Genomic DNA, 23010 nt, shown 5'->3' with positions numbered 1-23010 from the left:
TGAAACGCTTTAATGCTGTCGAGGCCTGAGATGAATCATAATGTGGCCAAAATTGGATGCAGCCAGTGAAGGGGAAAAACTGCTGGGTTACCTCATGCTTGACCTTTGGCGTATAACCAGAACGCTGCTAACAGTTCCACCACTATTAGCTGGATTTCACTCTTGGTTGTTCGACTCTTATCAGGGTCTTTGCAGCTCCGCAATCATTAGCTGAACAAACTGTCTGTTTGTGTTCCATTAGCTCCCGACAAAGCTCCCACAATCCTCTCTGTGACGCCGCACACCACCACATCTGTGCTGGTCCGCTGGAAGGTGAGGTCTGATTCATCACGCTGTTCTGAGAGGGAACATGGGTCTTTATCTGTTGTTGAATGTTGTGTTTACAAACAGGAGATAATGATAATCTGTTCAAACCCATCCAGCCACCCCCCGAGGAGGAGATCAATGGCATTTTGCTTGGTTTTCGAGTACGCTACAGAGAACTGCGTTACGATCGCCTACGCAGCTTCACAGTGCGCACAGTGAACAGCCCACCAGGCAACTGGGCTGAGCTCACAGGTGAATCTCAAATAAACTCACTCAAGTCTAAATTAGTATTTGTCTATCTAGCCCTGTTATCTACAAAAACTTACAGTGGTAACAATAGCCTTATAAAAGACGGTTTGTACCATGGTACAGTCATGGGATAATATGATGACTTGATTATTATATTCATGTACCTTGGTATTACTACCATGTATTTCAAGGTACATCAAAGAATAAAAATACATAGTACAGGATACTTTGAATATCTTGCATTTAAATTTTATCAGTTCTTACTTTCCCTGAGAATCAAACCCATGACCTTGGTGTTGTTAACACAATACTCTATTGTTTGAGCTACAGAAAGCACAGGAAACTACTACCATCATGGTACTTTGTCCAAAAAACATGATACTACTATGGAGCTTTGTTAATGTCCATACAACTTTTAATAAAAACAATTGTAACTAAGCCATATTGGCATTAAACCATGGGTTTTGTATGGGAAGTGTTTGTGCTGATCAAAAAGTACTTGCGTCACAATCACATGTATATAAGTACATAGAGAGATAAGCTAATTCAGCGAAATGCTAACTCGTCTGTTTTGTGTTTCCCTGTAACTGCACATTCTATTGTGGCTCATGACATTAACATGCATGTAATTGAAGCTTTACAATGTTTGATAATGAGGGCTGTGTTAATTGTTTTCTGAGCAGTTCGTTTCGCTCGCAAAGTCTGTAGAGCTGCCAGTCTTTCCGCTAGCATGAGCTAATGCGCTAATCGAGCTCTTTTTTTTTCTCTCTTTCTCTTACTTATTCTTTATCTCTCTCCCTCTTTAACTTTGATCTTGCTCACTGCCATCCTCTCCCCTCCACTCAACCGTCCTCAGCCCCTTACAGTGTGAGGAACCTGACCGAATCCTCACTTACACAATACGAGCTGGACAGTAAGTCCTGAGATTCGCTCTCGCTCTTTCATCAGTGTTTCTGTCGTCATCATTTATACCAGTGTTGGGGAAGCTACTTCAAGCTGTTCATATCTGAAGAAGTTTAACTGCAGTCAAGCCATCCAATAAACAGTTAGCTGAACTACCAATAAAACAGTTTTTTTCAGTCAGGATGCATTAAATTAATCAAAAGCATTTTGGAGCAATTATTTTCATAATTAAGTTCTTAAATTCTAAATATTACAATCTGTGAATATTACTTCATATATGCTTATTAAATTACATTTTATATTATTGTTTCTATTGAAATATGAATGTATAATTTAAACATTTAATTTATATTGTTGATGATTAATATTATTAAGGATATTTTTATGCATATCAATACAACCTAAATATTCACACAGGGACTCAAATCTGTCAATCATTTTCTTTTTCGCAACAGTTCTCTTTAATGAAACATCTGAATGAACAAATTCACTAAGATGAATCAGGAAACAGTAGCTTATTACTGGAAAAGTTACTCTGATTATACTAAAGAACATTAAGTTAGCAGCATCGTTCATTTTGGTTAGTTACTCCCCAACACTGCTTTCCAGTCATCCACTCCTTCATCCTGCCAAACTCAATCTCTGAACTCCAGTAGCGAGTAGTACTCTTTCTCACACCTCGTTTATTTGCTCACACGAGAGTCCAGTCTCATTTGTCTCTCTTCTCACGTCTGACTGTGCCCATTTCTCTCCACACTGTCATTGGCTTTTCCTCACAACTTCTCACTTCATTGGAACGGGATCATTATGTTTTAGCACCACTTAAGGTTTTATCATGCAATATTGAATAGGGTGTGCACTTTTTTTCCATTGTTCAGATCTGAATAAACACAAGCGCTACGAGATCCGACTGAGTGTGTATAATGCGGTAGGGGAGGGGCCCACCAGCTCGCCACAGGAAGTGTTTGTGGGAGAGGCGGGTAAGGGCACAAGTATTCCTCCTTGATGCTCTCAGTCAATATTATTGATTTCACAGTCTAATAAAACATGCAGTAGTGCTGTCAGTCAGTATACAGTCTAATAAATCAGTCAGTCTGGTTTGATCATCTCTCTCTCTCTCTCTCTCTTCAGTGCCCACTGCTCCACCTCAGAATGTCGCTATCCAGTCCTCAACAGCCACTCAGCTTGATGTCACATGGGACCCTCCTCCAGTGGAGGCCCAAAATGGGGATATTCAAGGCTATAAGGTAGGACACTTCAGTGTGCCTCAGCAATTCAAAGATCAATTCAAAACTAAAACAGTGGTTCTTTGAGCGCCCCCTGATGGTGTGCAACACAACTGTGGAAATGCTGTCAGTTACCAGAGAAAATAATTCTGGATCGTCCCTCAGTTCGAAAAAGCAAACAAATTATTGCTTATTTGATATGACATAGTCAACAACGCTACATTGGCTAAACCAATAATGTGAGTTTAGTGAGGGATGAAAGACGAGTATGTGTGACCTGACAAAGCCGATATACTGTTGAGGCCCGTTCACTCCAAGAATGATAACTATAATGATAACCATATAAACGTCCACACCAGCATACAATATGGCTCTGTATGCGCTGCAGTTTGTTGTCTGCCACTTTAAATGCTCGAGGTCTGATTCTGATTGGCTGTCAATGTTTTTATCGTTCATCAGCTGGAGAAACAAAATGCTTGAGAAAATGAATCCAATTATAACTTTCTTCTGTGATATGACAGTTGTGGTGTGGACTCTGCTGTTCTTCTGCATTAACATTACTGATAGTGTGACTACTGTCCTTGGTGTATATATATATAATATATAGGCCTACACATACAGCATGCTATTGATAGAGAATTGTTTTAAAACTGCATTGCATTTTTTTTTTTTTTCAGAAATGTTTTGAAACTCTTCTGTGGGTTCAGTGATTTTCAACAAACTTCCAAGGGGGCCTCAAGATGACTTACAATTATTTAAAATAAGACAAAACAAGCATGAAAATAAGCTGAAACAACTATATTTGTATATATATACTGAATATACATCTTTCTAGTTATGCCAAGCTCTAAAATATTTTATTGGGTAGAAATTTGAGTGAGGGATGGCCTTCAAATATTGTTTTGGACAATGGGGTTCCTTGAAGTAAAAAATTAGGTTCAGATCCACTGCTTTAAAGTGCTAAAATTATAAATTCTTTATGTTTCTTGTTACAATTTAAATAAGTACAAGACAGTGCATAGGTCTAATTAGATGCTCTAAATGCCCATTCACACCAAGGACAATAACTTTAACGATAATTATAACTATAAAGTTTTAATAATCGTCCTAATTCAATGACAATAGGGAAAGTTACTTTCAAAAAAAAAAAAAAAAAAAAAATCCAGCTGATTAACAATAAAAAACTCTGACTGCCAATCAGAATGCGCCTGACTTAAACAAGCTACCAAACAACGTTATTGTGCATTGGTTTGGACGCTAATATAATTACCATTACCTTTATAGTTATCGTTCTTGGTCAGAATAGGCCTTAAGACATAGGCCACATTCTTGCACAAATAGGCTTTTATTCTATTCTATTAGTATAGAATAATAACTAGGTGACTAATTGATCCTTAGCCTGATAGACTGATTTAATCAGACTTGGTCTGAAAAGTTTGAGGACTGCTGCTCTAAAATATTAAGCTTAATAGCCCATCAGATTGACAAATTGTGAAGTAATTAATTTGTGCGATTTGTCTTGCTAGATTTATTATTGGGAGTTTCAGCTGCAGAATGAGACTGAGCGACTCCGCACTCTCTTCCTGCCGGAGCTGAGCGTGAAGCTGAAGAACTTGACTGGCTACACCACCTACATGATCAGCGTGGCTGCCTTCAACGCGGCAGGGGACGGCCCGCGCTCGCTGCCCACCAGAGGGCGCACTCAGCAAGCAGGTGACCATGGGACTCAATGCAAAATGCATCAATCAACAACCAGTGAAGTGACCTTCATGCTTAACCCGCTTTGGGAGAATGTCCTAGATCTTTGATCCCACTGTTTTCCCAAAAATCCCTACTGGAAAGGGTATTCATTTTCAATTGGACGGATTACATAATATGGATTGCATGAGGGCTATGGTTTTAGATTATGAAGGAGAATCTTGGGGGGTAGTCTGTTGGAACGGAAGCTCATGACAGTTCATTTAGGACCGGGAGCTGGGAACTGGGTTTGAGAAAATGGGCCACATATTGAGGAAGTGTTTTTTTGGCAGGTCAGCTTAAGAAGAACTCTGTTCCAAGCGATTGAGAAAAGTTAATTCAGCCTTTTCCGCTCCCTTAAAGAGTGTAACAGTGTAGTGAGGAAGTAACAATGAGAACAGTACAGGCGAGACTGAATCTTGGCTCAGCTTACACTAAGACACTGGGAGATGAGCCAACTCAAGTCTTCGTGCCAATCTTCCGGAGGGCAAACTAACTCCTTGAATTACTGCAACATTACCCTGACCTCTAACACCAGAAGAGTGCTTAAATATACATGTGCTGAAAAATACTTTTTGAGGTTTTTTTTTAAATCTAGCTGTGTCCAGGATCAAGAATATCTTTTGACACCCCTGCCAAATAGTGGGTGAATTGAGGAAAAATAATAAATAATACAGTATAAAATAAAAAGAAATAAATAAATATTTCTTATCAGCATTATTGACAAACTTTATTTATTTTACTTTGGCAAGCATTCATTTTTGGCCCTGATTAGATCTATGGAAATCAAACAATCATAATGCGTGAAACTGTGTTGGATGTTGATTGAGAGCTCTTTAACTCCACAGCTCCAAGCGCTCCCAGTTTTATCCACTTTAGTGAACTCACCACTACCTCAGTCAACATGTCCTGGGGTGAGCCCAAGCAGCCCAATGGCATCGTGGAGGGATACCGCGTGGTCTACGAGCCCTGCACGCCTGTGGATGGTGAGAAACTACACCACACTAAAAGCTTTTGGCTGAGCAAATTATAGAGGTAGCTTTCCATAAGCAGCTGATTTACACCATTTTCTTTTTTTTTACATCATGCTTTTTTAAACTTACAAATGTCTGAAATTTGCTCTTCAAATCTGGTCAAGATGAGGTTTCTTTTTGGCGTGTAATGAATGGCATTCCTCTTGTGAAGTTTCCCTCCGTTTGCCCTGTTATTGAGCAAGGCATGGTTAAAAAATTGTAAAGTGTGGTGCATTGGCCAAATTCCACCATAATTGGGATCAGAGAGGGAATTACTGTGGTCTCATAATGGCTCCAGAGTTGGGGGGGGGGGACCAGATGTGCTGGGCTACTGTTTACCAAGGGCCCGTATCTGAAGAATACGCTTCAAAGAAAAAAGCCCAACTTTCTCTGTTAGTTTAACCCCTAGAGCATGACCTTGTGCAGTGTTCACACGTATATGTGAATTTAAGTGTAAAACTCTGAAAGCAAAGTCAGTGCTTGCAAAGCAACAACGTGTTATTTAAGCTTAGGTTTTAGCCTTTGCTTCTGCGTAAAATTGAATGCTGGATCAGAGACACCTTGCCTTTTAGTGACACTGAGAGCATATCTTGTTTTCTGTTGGCTACACACTCGATTATCAACACATGCCATGTTCGGGAATACAGTAAACACTGTAGCTGCCTGCTTTAGCAAATGTTGAAGATCAACTGGGTATGTTATGCATACAGAAAATCTGGATACTCCTGCATAAATTTTCATAGTATTCATAACGTAGCTATAGTCACTGTGCAACATGAAGGTGGCTATAAATGGTTAAACAGAACAGAACTGACAGAACAGATAAACGGAAGACAATACTTTTTCAGTATGCTAATTAATATTAAGATGAGTCATGACTGTCAGATAGGTGAATGCTGAACATTCTATCAATATAAGCCAATGGAACATTTTGAAACCTTAAAGGTCCCGTATTATGCCCCTTTTCACAAGATGTAAAATAAGTCTCTGATGTCCCCAGAGTGTGTATGTGAAGTTTTAGCTCAAAATACCCAACAGATCATTTTTTACAGCATGTTTAAATTGTCATTTTTGGGGGCTCAGAAAAACGCGCTGTTTTAGTGTGTGCCCTTTAAATGCAAATAAGCTGCTGCTGGACAACCCAGGGGGCGGAGCTCGCGCACAGTCTGTCAGGACAATTTCATCTCACGGAATGATGATAATATCAGAAACTCTCAGTAATGGTGTTCATTTCGAGTCGGACAATAATGCCTACAGAGTCAGAGTGCTGTATAGAGATGGAACAGGTATAGTTTAGTAGTTTAATTGCGGTTATTATAACATATTTGTCATCTGCTTGTATGTATCCATTATTTATTAATAGCCTACAAGTCTGCTGTTTCGGACCAGGTCCGAATGATGATCAAACATATACTGATGAGTTTAATAAAGTTTATTGTACATCACACAAAAGATGAAGCGTCAGTTTTACTTCAGAAAATCACTGTAAGAGCTGAGTAAACACAGTAAGTTATAAGAAGTGTGCAAGTACATAAACGAATTTCGGTAGAGTTGAGGGAGCATTCCTGTGGGCGGAGGTTAGTCAAAAAACGGTTCTAGTGACGTCATTAAAGAAGGAAGTAGAGGGATGTAGTCCAAACGGGCCGTTCGATGTAGGCGACTTCTGTTAAATAAAATATCTCGCTTGGCATTGAACTTTGAGCTTTATAATTTTACAGATATTATTTATGCTCTAACAACAACATTACACACTAACTAAAGTTTGAAACATGGGATCACGAAGAACGGGACCTTTAATTTTAGAGGTCGTATAAAGTATAAATTTTCTTTAAAAAAAAAAAAAAAAGACCAGAATTTTTATGTAATTCTATTACTGCATTAAAAGTTTTTTTGTAAAAAAAAAAACGTTTGAATTGTCAATACAGTGGCACACTGCAAGCTGTGTAATAATTAGTGTTTGTATGTGTCATTGTTAGTGTTTCACTCTAGCGTGGTATCTAGAGTTTGAGTGTTTCCTCTACAGACTCCTCTCCTCACACTTCAGGTGTCAGTAAGATTGTCACAGTGGATGTGAAGGGCAGCGCCCCCTTGTGGATGAAAATCAAGGATCTGGCAGACGGAGTGACCTACAACTTCCGCATCCGTGCTAAAACCCTTACCTATGGACCAGAGGTCGAGGCCAACATCACCACTGGCCCTGGAGAAGGTCTTGTTGCCTCATATTTAGCCCAATTTGCTATTTTGTTACACTAATAAATCTAATGCGCATAATTTCATTGCATCTTATTGCCCTATTTTGTTATACAGGTGCTCCGGGGCCTCCAGGAGAGCCGTTTATCTCTCGTTACGGCTCGGCCCTCACTCTCCACTGGTCCAGCGGTGACCCCGGCCGTGCTCCCATCTCACGCTATGTTATAGAGGCAAGACCATCTGGTGAGTTGTAGAAACTGAAATAGTATAGAAACACAGTATTTAAGGTCATTACAGAGGGAATAATGGCATCTCACCACCAACAGATGAAGGACTGTGGGATATTCTAATCAAAGACATCCCTAAAGAGGTGACATCGTACACTCTTAACCTGGATACTCTCAGAGAAGGGGTCACCTATGACTTCCGTGTCATCGCGGTGAATGACTATGGCTACGGTTCTCCAAGCGCCCCTTCTCCTTCTATATCAGGTGAGTAAACTTGAACAAGCATGCCAGGAAGCCTAAACGGTTTTGTGTTTCATTGTGGAAACCCAATTTTCTGCTTCTTTTCTCTTTTTTACCAGCCCAAAAGGTCTCCCCCTTTTATGAGGAATGGTGGTTTCTGGTGGTTATTGCTCTTGTGGGCCTCATTTTCATCCTTCTGCTTATCTTCATCCTCATCATACGAGGTCAGAGCAAAAAATACACCAAGAAAACAGACTCAGGTGGGTTGATAAGCCAAAAACACTGAAAATAGATCCATAATCTCTCTCACTTACCCTGATTGCCCTGTCTCTTTTTGCTGACTCACGTGACTAAAGTGAGATGGACTCAATATAAGCTTTATTTTCCCATCACTGGTGGGTATCGCCATAGTGCTCTGGGAAAAAGTGATTTTCCACTTGAGAGATGCACAAAGAATCAATAGCAGTTTGTGTTTGCTTCATTTGGTTGTGGTCATTACTATCAAAATGATTGCTGACTCATTTTGCTGCCTCGGAGGGAGGCGGTCTGCTGCCTCAAGCAAAATTACATCACTCATCTTCTCATGTCTTCTCTCAGCTTGGGAAAGAAAGTGACCGTCAAGTCTTTTCTCACTATTCTTGAGTTAGTTCCAAACAAAATTCAGTGGTTTTGCCAGTTGTAGACTGGACCACAAACCCTTAAAGCTGTGGAAACTAGGGGTGACGGTGTAGAACACACTGCAAATCTGAGCTGTCAGATGTTTCAATATCTGCCCGACGTTGATGACGGCCGAACAAGTCTTTATGACTGACCTAACTCTTTATTTCCAGTTGGATTGATTAAAAGTTGCATTTATTCAGTTGCATTTATTCCTAAAATTTGCATAAAGCCAACCGGTTAGATTAGAACTTGTCAGATCAAGAAAGTCCTTTCTAGTTTTGTGTGCAATTTGCATGAGGTGGTTACTGACTGTGGGCTCCAAGCATGTTGCATCTTTCTGCTTAGAGTTCTGGGGAGGTCGAGTTGCGTGCTGATCTCTGAGTGTGGGAGGGATTCTCACATGGCTGCCTCTGAGCTCGGTCAGTGTTTAGTGCTGTGCCAGGGTCAGTCAACAGGGTTGTGGATGTGTGAGTAGCACAAGGGAAGTGTTTGTGTAGGACACAAAGGGCTTCTCTCAAGATACTCCCCACCCGCCTGGCCCAGTTCGGTCCTGATCTATTGGTGCCGGTTTGTTTAACTGAAGTCCAGTGAGGCCAGAAGTTCTGCAAGGTGGGAGATCACACTGTCCATCTAGGCGGAGAGGTCACTGCTCTCTCACCTCCATGAAATCACACTTCAGTTAGACTCTGAGCCTTTGAGATCAGAGGTCTTCTGACTTTAGAAGATGTGTGCTGGATGACCTAGTGAGATTTGACTTGCCTAGCTGCCATGGTCAAGTACACAACAAGGCCAAACCCAGAGGCACACCACTAGAGAGTAGCCGTTCGAGATCTAGGCTGGTAGGCCCAAAAAATAGTTGGATCAAGTGAGATATGTATTTGCATAACAATACAGGGACATTTTTAAGTTTTTTATCTATGTGCAGATATATGGTTTGTTGAATTTAGGATTGATAGATGTGATATGATTGCCGCCACAGTTGTCATGATCTTCACAGATTGTCTTCTTATCTTCTGTCTGTAGGTGCCCACTCAAACTGCACATCTCTGCCCCTATCCCATGGAGAGATGGTGCGGCTGGATGAAGGACGCTTCCCTGCTCTGGAGCTCAACAACCGTCGACTCTCTGTCAAAAATTCCTTCTGCCGTAAGAATGGAATCTACACCCGGTTAGTATATGCATGAAAAATGATTTCCATCCGTTGTATACATACATATACAGTGATATCACTTCACACAGAGCCTGCAACTCTTCTAACTGAACATATATTAAAATAGTGCTAATGTGATATTTTTTCTGGAAATTTTCTTTGGGGTAAACACTGTCAGTATGCTGTTGAGGACATTATTTGCACAATGGCTTTAATTCCCAAATGGCTACAAACAAAGAGCCAGAGAGGAATGTATTCTGTCCACACACAGAGCTTTGGCCGAGCCGTTGATTTAAATTCTACTTCAGGCATCCATTAAATGGATTGAGTTGGCATGGATTTTAATGACAGTCGCTCTTTTCAAATTTCCAACTGCAATCTGTCAGCTGAAAGAACACACCAGACTGTGGAAGTTGGACCACTCGGACCTCCCTCCTTTGTGTCTTATTGACATTCAAAGTGCATTCTGTAGAAATTGACTATTTATGTAAGCTGCTTCAACAAAGCATCTTTCTTCACATGCTCTTGCGCTGAGATCAGACTATATTCATGATGGTCATACCATGTCCCCGGTTGCTTAAGGACTAAGAGAAAGGTCTAAAAGACAGTACGTTATTCAATGACATTTAGGGGGTTTCACGTTTTTATTTTAAGGACATTTTCTAGATAATTTTCTGGGCACAGTTTTTTTTTGGTGGTTTTTTGTGTGGTTTTTTTTAGGCTTGCCACAGGCAACCTAAAATATCTTTTGTCACTTCTTGCACATTTAGCCAAACGTCAGCCAGAACTTTGAAGTCCTTATTATATTCAATAAATTGATTATTAATGACAGCATGTAGGTTTTGTCTTTATTGTCTGATACAGATCATAACACTGTTTTCTAACCAGTTGCGATCCAACATGTTTACACACTGCAAGCCAATCAGAGCATATTTGGTGTTTAGTTTGCAATTAGGTGGACCACGATTTTGGACCAGTGAGATTTCATGGTGGGTGGAGCTACACAGTGTGACGCTTGCAGAAAGAGAAATGAAATGACCGATGTATTCGAAAAGCTTGAGTGACTGCTGTTGCTAATAATTAGCTCATTGGGTGAATGTGACCAGGTTGCATATTTTCACTAACCTTGTCAAACATTGTTTGAAAACGTTCAGTGTAATATGTAGAGTTAAAACAGTTGCGTACATGTATCGCATCCTTTGAAGGCGTTCAAGCCTTAATTGACGGGGTCAGACCTCCCTCAAACCCTTCTGTAGTTCACGCCCTGCTTCAGGACTACTGCAGACACTTTGGATTTGGACATATTTGCATGTACAGTGTACAATAATGGTCTACAGTATTATAATGTAGTTTCTTCACGAAGGAGTTTGAAGGCTACTTAACATGATTGGATGAAGGGATGGGTCTGCTTCAAGCTTCCTCTGGTGGTAATTGGAGAAGCCGCTCTGCGCCCATTATACTGGAATGTGCTGGGGGGTTTGTGCTGGTCCTCTGCCCAGATGCAGAGGCCCAGATTTGGGATCAAAGAGCCTGAGTAGTGAAGAACTTCCACTTTGGATGCAGTCCTGCTAATGAGCTCGCATCAAGATTGAGCCACGAGAGATATCTCATATATCTGATAGAGGTAGAAAAGGAAAGGGTTTGGTATGGGACGGAAGAGATAGAGGCGAGAGATTGGGATGGATAAGAAGAATGGACGACCTCGGCGTTCGTGAATAATTGAAGCCCCTTTCTGGCTTCTGAGGGGTGTTGGGGGCTGTTTAAAGTGGCTCCGCCTCTCCGCTTCAACCTTTCTCAAACCTCAACCTCCTCTGAATTTTAAACAGATACAATGTCATAACCCTCCCCTCCCCCTAGGTCTCTTGCTTTATTCCCAGAGGCCCAATTTTTGTTCGGGACAACCCTTCCACCACCAAGGCTTTCCGTTAGTATACAGCTTGCGCATGGTCCTCTTGTTCATTTTCAGGTTGAACAAAGCTTCATATGTTTTGCCATTGATGCTATCAGCTAGTGGATGCCATGTTTTTCACAAACCCTCTTGATTATCAGATATTCCTTTTACTCATTAGTTCCCCGCGTGGTTCTTTAAAGTTTTTCCCTGTGTGTGTTATTTCAGCTTGATTTATAAGCCAACTGAAGTAAAGGGAAGCTTAGCAGCCTCAGTTCAAAAGCTAAAGTCTCCAGTGACCTTGGCTTTGAGCATATCAGACCTCATTATGGCAAATCAAGTAAACCCATCCTGCTATGCGGCGATCCTTCTACCCTCCTTTTTAACGAGCACAACCCCTTTTAACAGTTCGTCCACAGTAGCGCCCAATGAGTGGATGATTCCCTGTCCCTTTCCCTTCAGAAGTCTCATCATCTGTTGTTTCTCCTGGACTGTATAGACTGCTCTATGAGTGTATTCATCCAAATCAGCTTTGATCCATGATGATGCTGCATCATTGGGTCTGTATGAGTTCCTCGTGATGTCTTTAAAACTCCTACGCAGTCAAGTCCACATTAAAGTGATAATTTACAGTCTGCTTCAAAGAAAAAGCACCATGAAAGTATCAGAAAAGTGGCCCTTATGATTTGTGCACTAAATTCCAAGTCTTTTGAAACCATGCAGTAATTTGGTGTGAAGAACAGGATGAAATGTCTTGATTCAGGGCTGGTAAAAGTTTACTGGTAAAACCGATATATTTTAAAAATGAAATATTGATATCGTGTTAATACACATATGATAATATTGTAAATAACCCAGCAACCAGTATCTTGTTGACTCTCTAACATGGTATTGCACCTTAAGATTGGTTGCCACCCATCATAATACAGAAAAAAAAGATGAAAAAGAAGGTGACGATGCAGTGTGTAGCTACTACTGCGCCACAAAATTTACCCTACCCGCACAAAAAAGTTTGCTCACTGATGTGGAAGTTTTTTGGATTTGGTAAAGAGGACGGGTTGTTAAAAACCCCTGTCTGGAGGAAGTGTAGTTCAACAGTTCTTTTTGCACACTTTTGTACTGTTATGGTTACAAACTATTTTCGCCTTCGTACACTTGAATTTTTATATTTTTTTGTGAAAACACAATATAAAGATGAATTTGACATAATCGTTTTGGCCACGATAATCCTGTAGTGAAATGTAATATTGTGAAAGACCTATTTTAACTTAAAGGGATATTGAATTGAAATGAAATCTCTGATGTTAATGGGAGAGTTCACCCAAAAAAAAAAACAGTTGTTTGTCAACTGTTTGATTTTCCATATTCTTCAAAATATCTTCTTTTGTGTTCAGCAGAAGAAAGAAATTCATACAGGTTTGGAACAATTTTAGGGCGAGTAAATGACAGAATTTAAATTTTTGGGTGAATTCTCCTTTTAATCAGAGATTTCATTTTATCAGTGAATTAGTAAATGATTTCTCTGTGTGTTGGTCCTCCAGATCTCCACCGCGACCCAGTCCCGGCAGCCTACACTACTCTGATGAAGATGTCAGCATCAAGTACAATGACTTGGTCCCAGCTGAGAGCAGCAGCCTGACCGAGAAGCCCTCAGAAGTGTCTGATTCACAGGTGATTCACCCCAAAAAGGCAAATCATTTTTTTAATAATCTGTTTTCTGGAATCAAAATGGACAAGTATTAAATCATGTTGCTGATCTTATCGCCCTTGATTCATCAGTGCATGTTATACCTAGAAAAAAGAAAAAAAGTCAAATAACTTGCTCTGCCTTTGAAATGATCTTCTGTTTCGGCTTACATCACAAATCCCTCTTATTTGTCAACCCCTCCCCCTAACCGCCTGACTTCAGTCTGGTATAAAATGCCCACTGTTTCCAATTCAATGAATTGCTAAATCAGGTCCTGTCTAGCATCTTTCTCACTGAATACCCCATTTCACTCCTAAATACACATCGATTCACTTGACTGTATTCACATGTCAGGTGTATTCACAAACACATTCACATGTTTTCTTTTGTCAGCAGGCTTGTGGTTGTCATTTAACATTGTAAATGAAGTGTTGAACACACAAAACACTACAGACCATCCCCCACAGGGAAGAAAAACCACAGAAGGGGTATTTTTAACATCTGGATTGTTTTTCTAAGACAGCAATGTGATTAAATGGAGAACAAATGGATATGTTTGCTCAAAGGATTAGTTCACTTTCAAATAAAAATGAGCCCATGATTTACACACCCTCAAGCCATCCTAGGTGTATATGACTTTCTTCTTTCAGACAAATACAATCGGAGTTATATTATAAATATATCCTGGCTCTTCCAAGTTTTGTAATGGCAGTGGATTGCAACCAACAGATTGAAGCTCAGAAACGAGCATCCATCCATCATAAATGAACTTCACATGGCTCCGGGGGGTTAATAAAGGCCTTCTGAAGCGAAGCCATGCGTTTCTGTAAGAAAAATATTCATATTTAAAACTTTATAAAGTAAAATAACTAGCTTCCGGCCAAACGAACATATGGATTATGCAACTTGCGAGTAATGTGACGTACTGCTGATATTTACGCTACGCCATGGCGCACTATGCTATTTTTGACGTCATAAGTTTCGTAAGTTGCGCATTAGGGGTAAGTAAACTGCCTATGGCCGTTTAGCTGGAAGCTAGAATTTTACTTTGTAACGTGTTAAATATGAATGTTTTGTTTTTCTTACACAAACTCATCGTTCATGGATGGATGCACGTTTTTGAGCTTCAATCTGTTGGTTGCAATCCACTGCCATTATAAAACTTGGAAGAGCCAGGATATTTTTTTATATAACTCCGCTTGTATTCGTCTGAAAGAAGAAAGTCATATACACCTAGGATGGCTTGAGGGTGAGTAAATCATGGGCTAATTTGCATTTGAAAGTGAACTAATCCTTTAAGTCTTCTGCCTCTTAGGCTTCTTCTGACCAAAAAAATTAAAAATACCTAGTAATCTCACCTGTCTCCTCTAGAGATCTCAAGAATATCACTCCTTTTACTGTACATCAACAATTCATTTGTCTGAATTTCAGAAGAAATATAAGAGACAAAGTTGATACTTAAAAGAACAAAAAAAAAGCAGAGAACTTCTTTAAATCTCTTGAAAGAGCAATGAAAAGGAGAAAATGGGCCTTCAAAATACCATTTATTTAAGCTGAACCATTATTTCTACAAACACATTAAATGAATGATGATAAGAATGACCTTTCTTTTACAAACTGCTCATCTCATTCCAGACCAGCTGGTCTCATTTTTATGCATTGCCTGGAAAGGAAGGGAAAATGGCTTAAAATGTCTCTCATGTCTGAAATTGTTATATCTCTTCTCTTCATGTTTGATACAGTAACTATGAAACTAGGGCTTAAAGTGTCATGGGGATTGGTGAATCATTTGTCCCAAGCTGTGAGAAAGTAGGGGGCACTCCTCTTGTTTTGAGCATTTGTCTTTCCTCCCACAATCCCACTGGGAGCTTTTTGCCTGTTTGTCAGGTACCCAAACTATAATAACATTCCTCCTTCAAAGAAAACACTTTAGCATAATATCATCGTAAACAAGCGATATGGGTTTTTAATTTAGCCCCTCTCTGACAGCTACAGTTTGAGTAGAGCATTTCTGAGAACCATCTGTCATCGTTCCTCATTCTGATTTTGATTTGTCATCTGTGAGGTTCTGTAAATAATGTTTTTTGCCCTTTCAGGAGGCGCTTATGTTTTCATATAAGATCACTGCTCCTCCGAGTTTTGGGTGAGGCTGTAGTTTGTGTCTAGTAGTCTAGTAGAGTAGTGCTGATGATGATAGGAATCTGTAGAGTAGTTGCTCTTATCCCTCTCATTAAAACAATTGCTCATATTTAATTTCACCCTAATGACGCCCTATATATCCTTTTGTGTTTCATATAAAAGTATAAAAGTAACACTAAAAATGACAATTCTCAGTTTGGGTAAATTATTCCTTCATTTAAAAAGAGTTATGGAAAATTATGTTGTTTTATTCATCTTTAAACAACTTATTTCATAAAAAAAAATACTTTTTCTACATGTGCGCTACTATTCAAAAGTTTGAGATCATAGTTTCGCTCACCAAGGCTACATTTATTATTTTGATCAATACAGTAAAAACAGTAATATTGTGAAATATTATTATCATTCCAAATAACTGTTTTCTATTTAACACATTTTTCAAATGTAATTTATTCCTGTGATGGTGAAGCTGAATTTTCAGCATCATTACTCCAGTCTTCAGTGTCAGATAGATAGATAGATAGATAGATAGATAGATAGATAGATAGATAGATAGATAGATAGATAGATAGATAGATAGATAGATAGATAGATAGATAGATAGATAGATGGTTAGATGGATGGATGGATGGATGGATGGATGGATGGAAAGAAAAAGATAGACAGACAGACAGACAGACAGACAGACAGACAGATAGATAGATAGATAGATAGATAGATAGATAGATAGATAGATAGATAGATAGATAGATAGATGGATGGATGGATGGATGGATGGATGGATGGATGGATGGATGGAAAGATAGAAAGATAGACAGACAGACAGATAGACGGATGGATGGATGGATGGATGGATGGATGGATGGATGGATGGATGGATGGATGGATGGATGGATGGATAAAAAGATAGATAGATAGATAGATAGATAGATAGATAGATAGATAGATAGATAGATAGATAGATAGATAGATAGATAGATAGATAGATAGATAGATAGATAGATAGATAGATAGATAGATAGATCAATGCACAGTTCAAGTACAAGCTATCACAAAAAGTGAAGGTAAAACAGAATATTTTTTTCTCATTCAATAACAGGGCAGTGACAGTGAGTACGAGTTGGATCCAAACCGGCAGAAGACCCACTCCTTCGTCAACCACTACATCAGTGACCCCACCTACTATAATTCCTGGCGCCGGCAACAGAAGGGCGTCTCTCGGCCTCCGGCGTACGGCTACGCCCAGCCCGACTCGGTGGCGGAACAGGAGTCCCGACCCCACCCGCCTCCGCTGCCACCGTTACCACCTCTGCTACCCCACAGCAATCCCTCCCCGCAGCCACAGGGCCAGGGCACCCTGTTCAGGCCCAAGGGGAGCCGGACTCCCACCCCGTCACTGCTGTCCTCTGACACCCACAGCCAGCACACCCTGTACAGGCCCCCTAGCAGCCTGGGCACGTCCGCCCAGGTCCCGGCCACAGGATTCTCTTCGTTCGTTTGATACAAGACTCTCATTCCAATGACAACAGGCCTGGGAGGGACTCCTGCAGTGTTATTGGTCTGTTCTGTATTTTTCTTTTTCTTTTCTTGCTGCACCGTGTTGGACATCAACAGCTGCTTTTTTTGGCCGGGTGTGCAGGTGTATTGTGCGTGCAAGAGCATTGAAACAGACAATCATTCTGAAGGGAATCGGTTTGTTGATTGTACATTTTAAAATATATTCACTTCATCCTTCACTAAAAAAATAAATGTGGATATACAGAAAAATGTCCAAAATATTTAAAAAACTGACTGCATACATAGCGGAGTCCTAAATTCGGAGACCATCTGGAGTTTTCTTTTTGATATTTTGCAAGGTTCATTTAAGTTTTAGTATTCTGTAATATTTAAGGGCGAAGAAAAGGCAACAGTAGTGGTCTCAGACTTTTGGACCCCAATGTAAATGTTTTAAAGTGATGAGAACAAACTGCATTTCACATAATGCTGCCGATTTCCAAAGCGCTTATCTTTATAATTCTGTTTTTGTGATATCGCTTCGATGTCAGTCGCACAGAAATCAATGACAGAATATTTCTGAAGGGAAAACATTGCAACTGTGAGTTTGTAGAAATGTCGGCCTATTGAAACGGAAGAAAAAGAGAACATTCTGCTTCTTAGACAGCGAACTTTGAGAAGGGAAAAGTAAGGAATTTCTGTAAGAAGTTTTTATTTATTTTTTTGCTTATATTGCTTATGTCCAACCAAGGAGATGTTGAAAAGGAAGAGGCACTACCATCGTTTCATTATTTTCATCGAATTGTGATACATTTGGGATGGGAATGTGGCTTAGTGAATAATCCAATTTATTCTGCAATATTTATGGTTAGGATTGGATCAAAGTTTTTGTATAGTTTGTTGAGGATCAAATCCATAATTTGGTACTACCCCAGCTAACAGGGAACCTTATGTAACGTTCTTCCAGTAACATTGGTAGAATGTTCATTCAAAGTTATCTGGTCTTTAATAATGTTCTCAAAATGTTAGCACAAAAACATTATTTAAACATCGTTCATGGAATGTTTAGTCTGATTTTGGTTTAACATTTTTCAAATGTTGCTACTTGTTTCAGAATTTTCTGACAACGTTCAAAAGTTACGTTTCCATAATGTTTCAAAATAATAGAACCAAGAAAAAACGTTTTTAAAACGTTTAAAAAACATTCAGATTATTTTATTTTTTTCATAACTTCAAAACGTTTTAAGAACATTTTTTCTTCAAACCTATGGTCGAGTAAGGAAGAGTCACTTCATGGAAAATGACCGTATTCCCAAGATGTAATCAAATATTTCAAAATATATTCATGCATTAATCATGCATTACACAAAATATAACAACTGTGAATTTGTCGGTCTCTGAGGGAGTTTTTTCTGCTTCTTATGGGCTGTTTACACGACTATTTTCATTTAAAAATGGAAAACTTGTTATGCGTTTTGGCCTTTCATGTCACGACAACTTGAAAACGCAAACCTGAAAAAACAATACCGTTTTCATCTCCGTGTAAACTACAAAAACACTAATTAGTTAACGCGCATGCGTATTACATGTTAAGTCTACATGCGCGTTGTTTTTCTTTACAAAGTGACACCGCCAACTACTGGACTGGAAGAATAATACAACGCTTTTTCACTGATCCGTGTGAATGAGGAACGTTTTGATAACGCTGTCTGTACGCGCCAAGGAAAAACGTTTCTGTTTTTAGTACATCATTATCGTGTAAAATTACCCTAAGACCAAGTGAACTTTAACACTAAAGCGCAGAAAAGAAATTTATAGTGAAATGGAATTTCCGAAGGATTCAAAACAAGACCAGCTGCATTTATGTTAGCAAAGGATGTCACACCTGGATGTCTTTGAGGGTATAATAATGCTTTTGGGAAAAGAAAAGAAAAGAATCTTCACATTAATACTTGTGTGGTCAAAAGCGATCGCTTCAAAATGTCTTCAAATCTGTAAGATACTGTGTGGGTGAACATCTTTCATACGTAGTGCACATTAAACACTCATCTTTTGCAATTGAGCTTCATGGACTGACGTCACATTGTCAGTTGAGTCTCAAACATCTTCGAGTCAGTCTCACGTTCGGGATCTGTTGCTCTGAGGCTGTCTGCTCTTTCAAATGACAATACAATTGTATGTATTTCTCTGAATATATTGTAGAATGTGTTTGTACGGTTCACAGTTTGACATAGTGTACACATGCAGAATGCTTACGTGTATGTCAGCAGATATGCTTTATTTATAATCGATTGGTTTTATACTCTAACTTAAGAAGAACAACAGCAGTCTTATGTGGAAACTATTTTAAAGGACTTGAAAATTACGATGATCATGCTTCACAATATCTCCTGTCTTGTTCTCTGTGAGGTGACTATCACTGTACAAAACTTGATGAATTATATTGGACCAAGGCATGGTTCATATCTAAAATAAATTACTCTATTTTTCAGTGTTTTTGTTGAATATCTTGCTTTGGATTTTGAAAGTACATTTTTGATCACATACTGTAAAAAAGATAATAAATATAATGTAAAAAGCTATAAGTTACCTCACCATATACTTCAAAAGTTTCGGGTTGGTAAGATTTTGAAATGTTTTTAAAGAAGTATCTCATGCTCACCCAGGCTGCATTTATTTGATCAGAAATACACTAAAACAGTAATATTGATTATGACAATTAAAAAAAAAAAAGTCTCTATTTTAATATATTTTAAAATGTAATTTATTCCTGAGATGGCAAACCTGTATTTACAGCATCATTACTCCAGTCTTCAGTGTTATTATAAGTGTTATAATCAATGTTGACAACAGTTTTGCTGCTTAATATTTGTGTGTGGAAACCATGACACATTTTTCAGGATTCTTTGATGAATAGAGAGTTCAACAAGCATTTATTTGAAAAATAAATATTTTGTAACAAATGTAAAAAACTATAAAAATAATAATAATATATATTATTAAACAATTTTACAGTAAATGTATTGCCTATATATATATATATATATATATATATATATATAGGCAATACATTTTACTGTAAAATTGTTTTGTGGGAGTGAAAACTATTACCTTATAAATTACTGTGAAAACAGTAAAATACTGTTTCCAGAAGAACTTTTTATAATATTAGATCAGATAAATAGTAAAATGTTTCTTTTTTATAAATCATGTACATTATGGTGTTTTGACTTGCATTTTTTATTATTTAGCTGATGTTTACTACATTATTTTAGTGTAACGCATATTGTTCTGTTGGTGTTTTGTGTTTGAGTAGTAACACCCTGTCTAAATATGTTTATTAGCCATGATTCATGGAAATGTGGGGTAATCAGCATATCATATCATATATCATATCATATATCATATCATATATATATATAAATATATATATATATATATATATATATATATATATATATATATATATATATATAATTCAAGTAGCATGGTACCATAAAATATTTAACAGTGAATTTGTAAAACCCTCAGCAGCCAGTCTTACAGTAAATTTAACAAACATGTTTGGTATTATATAGTGGTAGTCATAATAGTCTCATTACATCTGTGACTCTGCTTTGTTCCATAAGGAACAGAGACGTCCCAGCAGCTCTTGCCTCATTTCCCTGTATCTACAGTGGAGATAGATTTGGGCTAGATGAGAATGGGTAAGTGAGCGCTGAATCATTCAGCATCCCAAGAAACTGAGCTTAGACGTGGGAGAGTTCGCCTGGAGATAATCTCTTTATTCCAGGCCGGAAAGCATCGATCTGAACATCGGGGGGTAAGAGAGGAGATGTCACAAAAGAGATGAGAAATAATAACCCAATAGGGAGAAGAGGCCAAGCTTACAGCGTGACCTACACACAGACAAAACCCATCTATAATCATACCTACAATCATTAAAAGTATGCTTTCTCTATATACAGTATATGAAAATAAATCAACGCACATACACAATGTTAAGGACAGTCATTACATGATGCAAGCTGAATCTCACACAGTTGATGGATCAATGAATCCTGGGAATGAAGCCAACTGGGGAAATGACTTCAATTGTGACTAAAAGACTTCCTCAATTTACTGTCTGTCACACTGTTAATATAATTATGACCATGATTGTGAGTGATAATGTGCCCTATTCACATCATTTAACATGCGGATGGCTGCATCTTTTATTATATACTCTATTGAGCAGTGTTTATGCATTAACTTGAGTTATGTAATCAGATTACTTTTTCAAGTAACTAGTAAAGTAATGCATTACTTTCAAATTTACCACAAAATATCGGAGTTACTTTTTCAAATAAGTAATGCAAGATACTTTGTTTTCCTATTTATAGACTGACAGCTCTCCTGTCCCCATGTTGAGATAAATCGTGAGTAAGTGCAAAAGCATTGTGTGCTGTGTGAACATGATGGTTATTGTAGTTCTAGACTAAATGAGAGCATTTACTCATCTCTCTTGCACAAAAACAGATTCAGTATTCCTCAAAATGAATAAAAACTGTGAAATGCAAACTCAGAATATTACGCAAACCTGCAATAATTTAAAAATTATACAAATATACTTTATGTATTTAATCTCACTTTATTAACCGATGTCTTTGCTGCGGACATCTGTTGATCTAAATCATAATAAGCAAAAATGACTTTAGATAAACATCACATTTCTGTTTCTTTTTTTATTGCTGATGTAAGAGTTTTTAACTTTCTGCATCCTATTCCAGAATTGTAGCCCCAGCTGAAATGTTTGTATGAGCTCTATGGTACTGTTCCTTTACATGTGCCAAAATATAACTTTTTTAAAATCAAACAAGCAAGCCCAGCCCAGGTGAGAAAAAGTAAGGCAAAAGTAATGTAACATTACTTTCCACAAAAGTAACTAAGTAAAGCAGTTACTTTTTTAGGGAGTAATGCAATAACACATTACTTTTAAAAGTAACTTTCCCCAACACTGCTACTGAGTTACAAAAAATTCCTCATAGTTCTGGTTGTGAGACCATATTTACATAAAAAATAAATAAATAAATAAAACACTGATATCTGACCATAGTGTTTGACTGTTGGGTGCAGATAGTGATCTCACTGTTCAAACATGCCTTTCTTCTGTACACACAGTGCCAAAGGCCTTGAACTGCAAGAGGATACTCCTCTTTAGGCGCATGTCAGAGGTGCAAATAACACATAATGGCCTTTTGCAAATTGATTTATGGGAATACACAAACAGCAGTTAAACCCTGCGGGTACTGACTAGGTCCTTCAATGGCACAGTGACTAATAATTGTTCCCCACAAGATCCCTATCAAGTTAACTGCTTTTCAAAGAGACATCCAAAGACAAAGGGAGGGCCACAGGGAGGGCAGGATCAGTAACACCCTTTTTACACGCAATACAATTTTGGGATTAGTTGTTAAAAATCAATCTAGCACTGCAGAAAACAAAACAAAACAAACTTAACAGGATGTGCATCTTTGATAGCTTTACTAAAGAGCAGTCTGTACAAAAAAAAAAAAAAAATGAAATTGAAAGCAACGTTCCAGTTTAATAATAGGGTGATTCTCATGTACACATGTGGTTGTGGTCACATTTCACCAACATAAAAAAAAAAAAAAAAATCTTGATATTGGTTTTCATTAGATTCCCTGTACTGTAATAAATGATTTAATTTGATTTTTCTACTCAGATCAAAGAGGAGAGCAACAAATACATGTAAATAATAAAAAAAGGCTTTTAATTTCGCATTTCTTTCTTTGATTTTAGGTTGAAATAAACCCGGACGTGTTCTTGAGGTTTCCTGAAGTTCACCGAATTTTGTGATTTTAAAGTGACAACACAGCAAGTCACCAGTACGCTAGATGC

General features: G+C 38.3%; 1 protein-coding gene across 1 annotated transcript in view; it reads left to right on the top strand.

Annotated features, from left to right (window-relative positions):
- sdk2a (sidekick cell adhesion molecule 2a) overlaps window positions 1-19603 on the top strand; it is a 143927-nt gene extending 124324 nt beyond the window's left edge. The window contains exons 32-45 of the mRNA XM_084117027.1: window positions 242-312; window positions 423-558; window positions 1412-1468; window positions 2337-2438; window positions 2590-2705; window positions 4211-4397; window positions 5270-5407; window positions 7479-7640; window positions 7742-7867; window positions 7951-8115; window positions 8211-8351; window positions 9775-9919; window positions 13331-13460; window positions 16715-19603. Of these exons, the coding sequence (XP_083973153.1) occupies window positions 242-312; window positions 423-558; window positions 1412-1468; window positions 2337-2438; window positions 2590-2705; window positions 4211-4397; window positions 5270-5407; window positions 7479-7640; window positions 7742-7867; window positions 7951-8115; window positions 8211-8351; window positions 9775-9919; window positions 13331-13460; window positions 16715-17116 (2078 nt within the window). The 3' untranslated portion in view covers window positions 17117-19603. The remainder of the gene's footprint in view (window positions 1-241; window positions 313-422; window positions 559-1411; window positions 1469-2336; window positions 2439-2589; window positions 2706-4210; window positions 4398-5269; window positions 5408-7478; window positions 7641-7741; window positions 7868-7950; window positions 8116-8210; window positions 8352-9774; window positions 9920-13330; window positions 13461-16714) is intronic.
- The last annotated feature ends 3407 nt before the right edge of the window (window positions 19604-23010 follow it).

Source organism: Abramis brama, assembly GCF_963993115.1.
Source record: "Abramis brama genome assembly, chromosome: 1".
NCBI classification, from domain to species: Eukaryota; Metazoa; Chordata; class Actinopteri; order Cypriniformes; family Leuciscidae; genus Abramis; species Abramis brama.
Note: the sequence above shows the minus strand (reverse complement) of the source record. Positions and strands in the feature narration are given on the sequence as shown.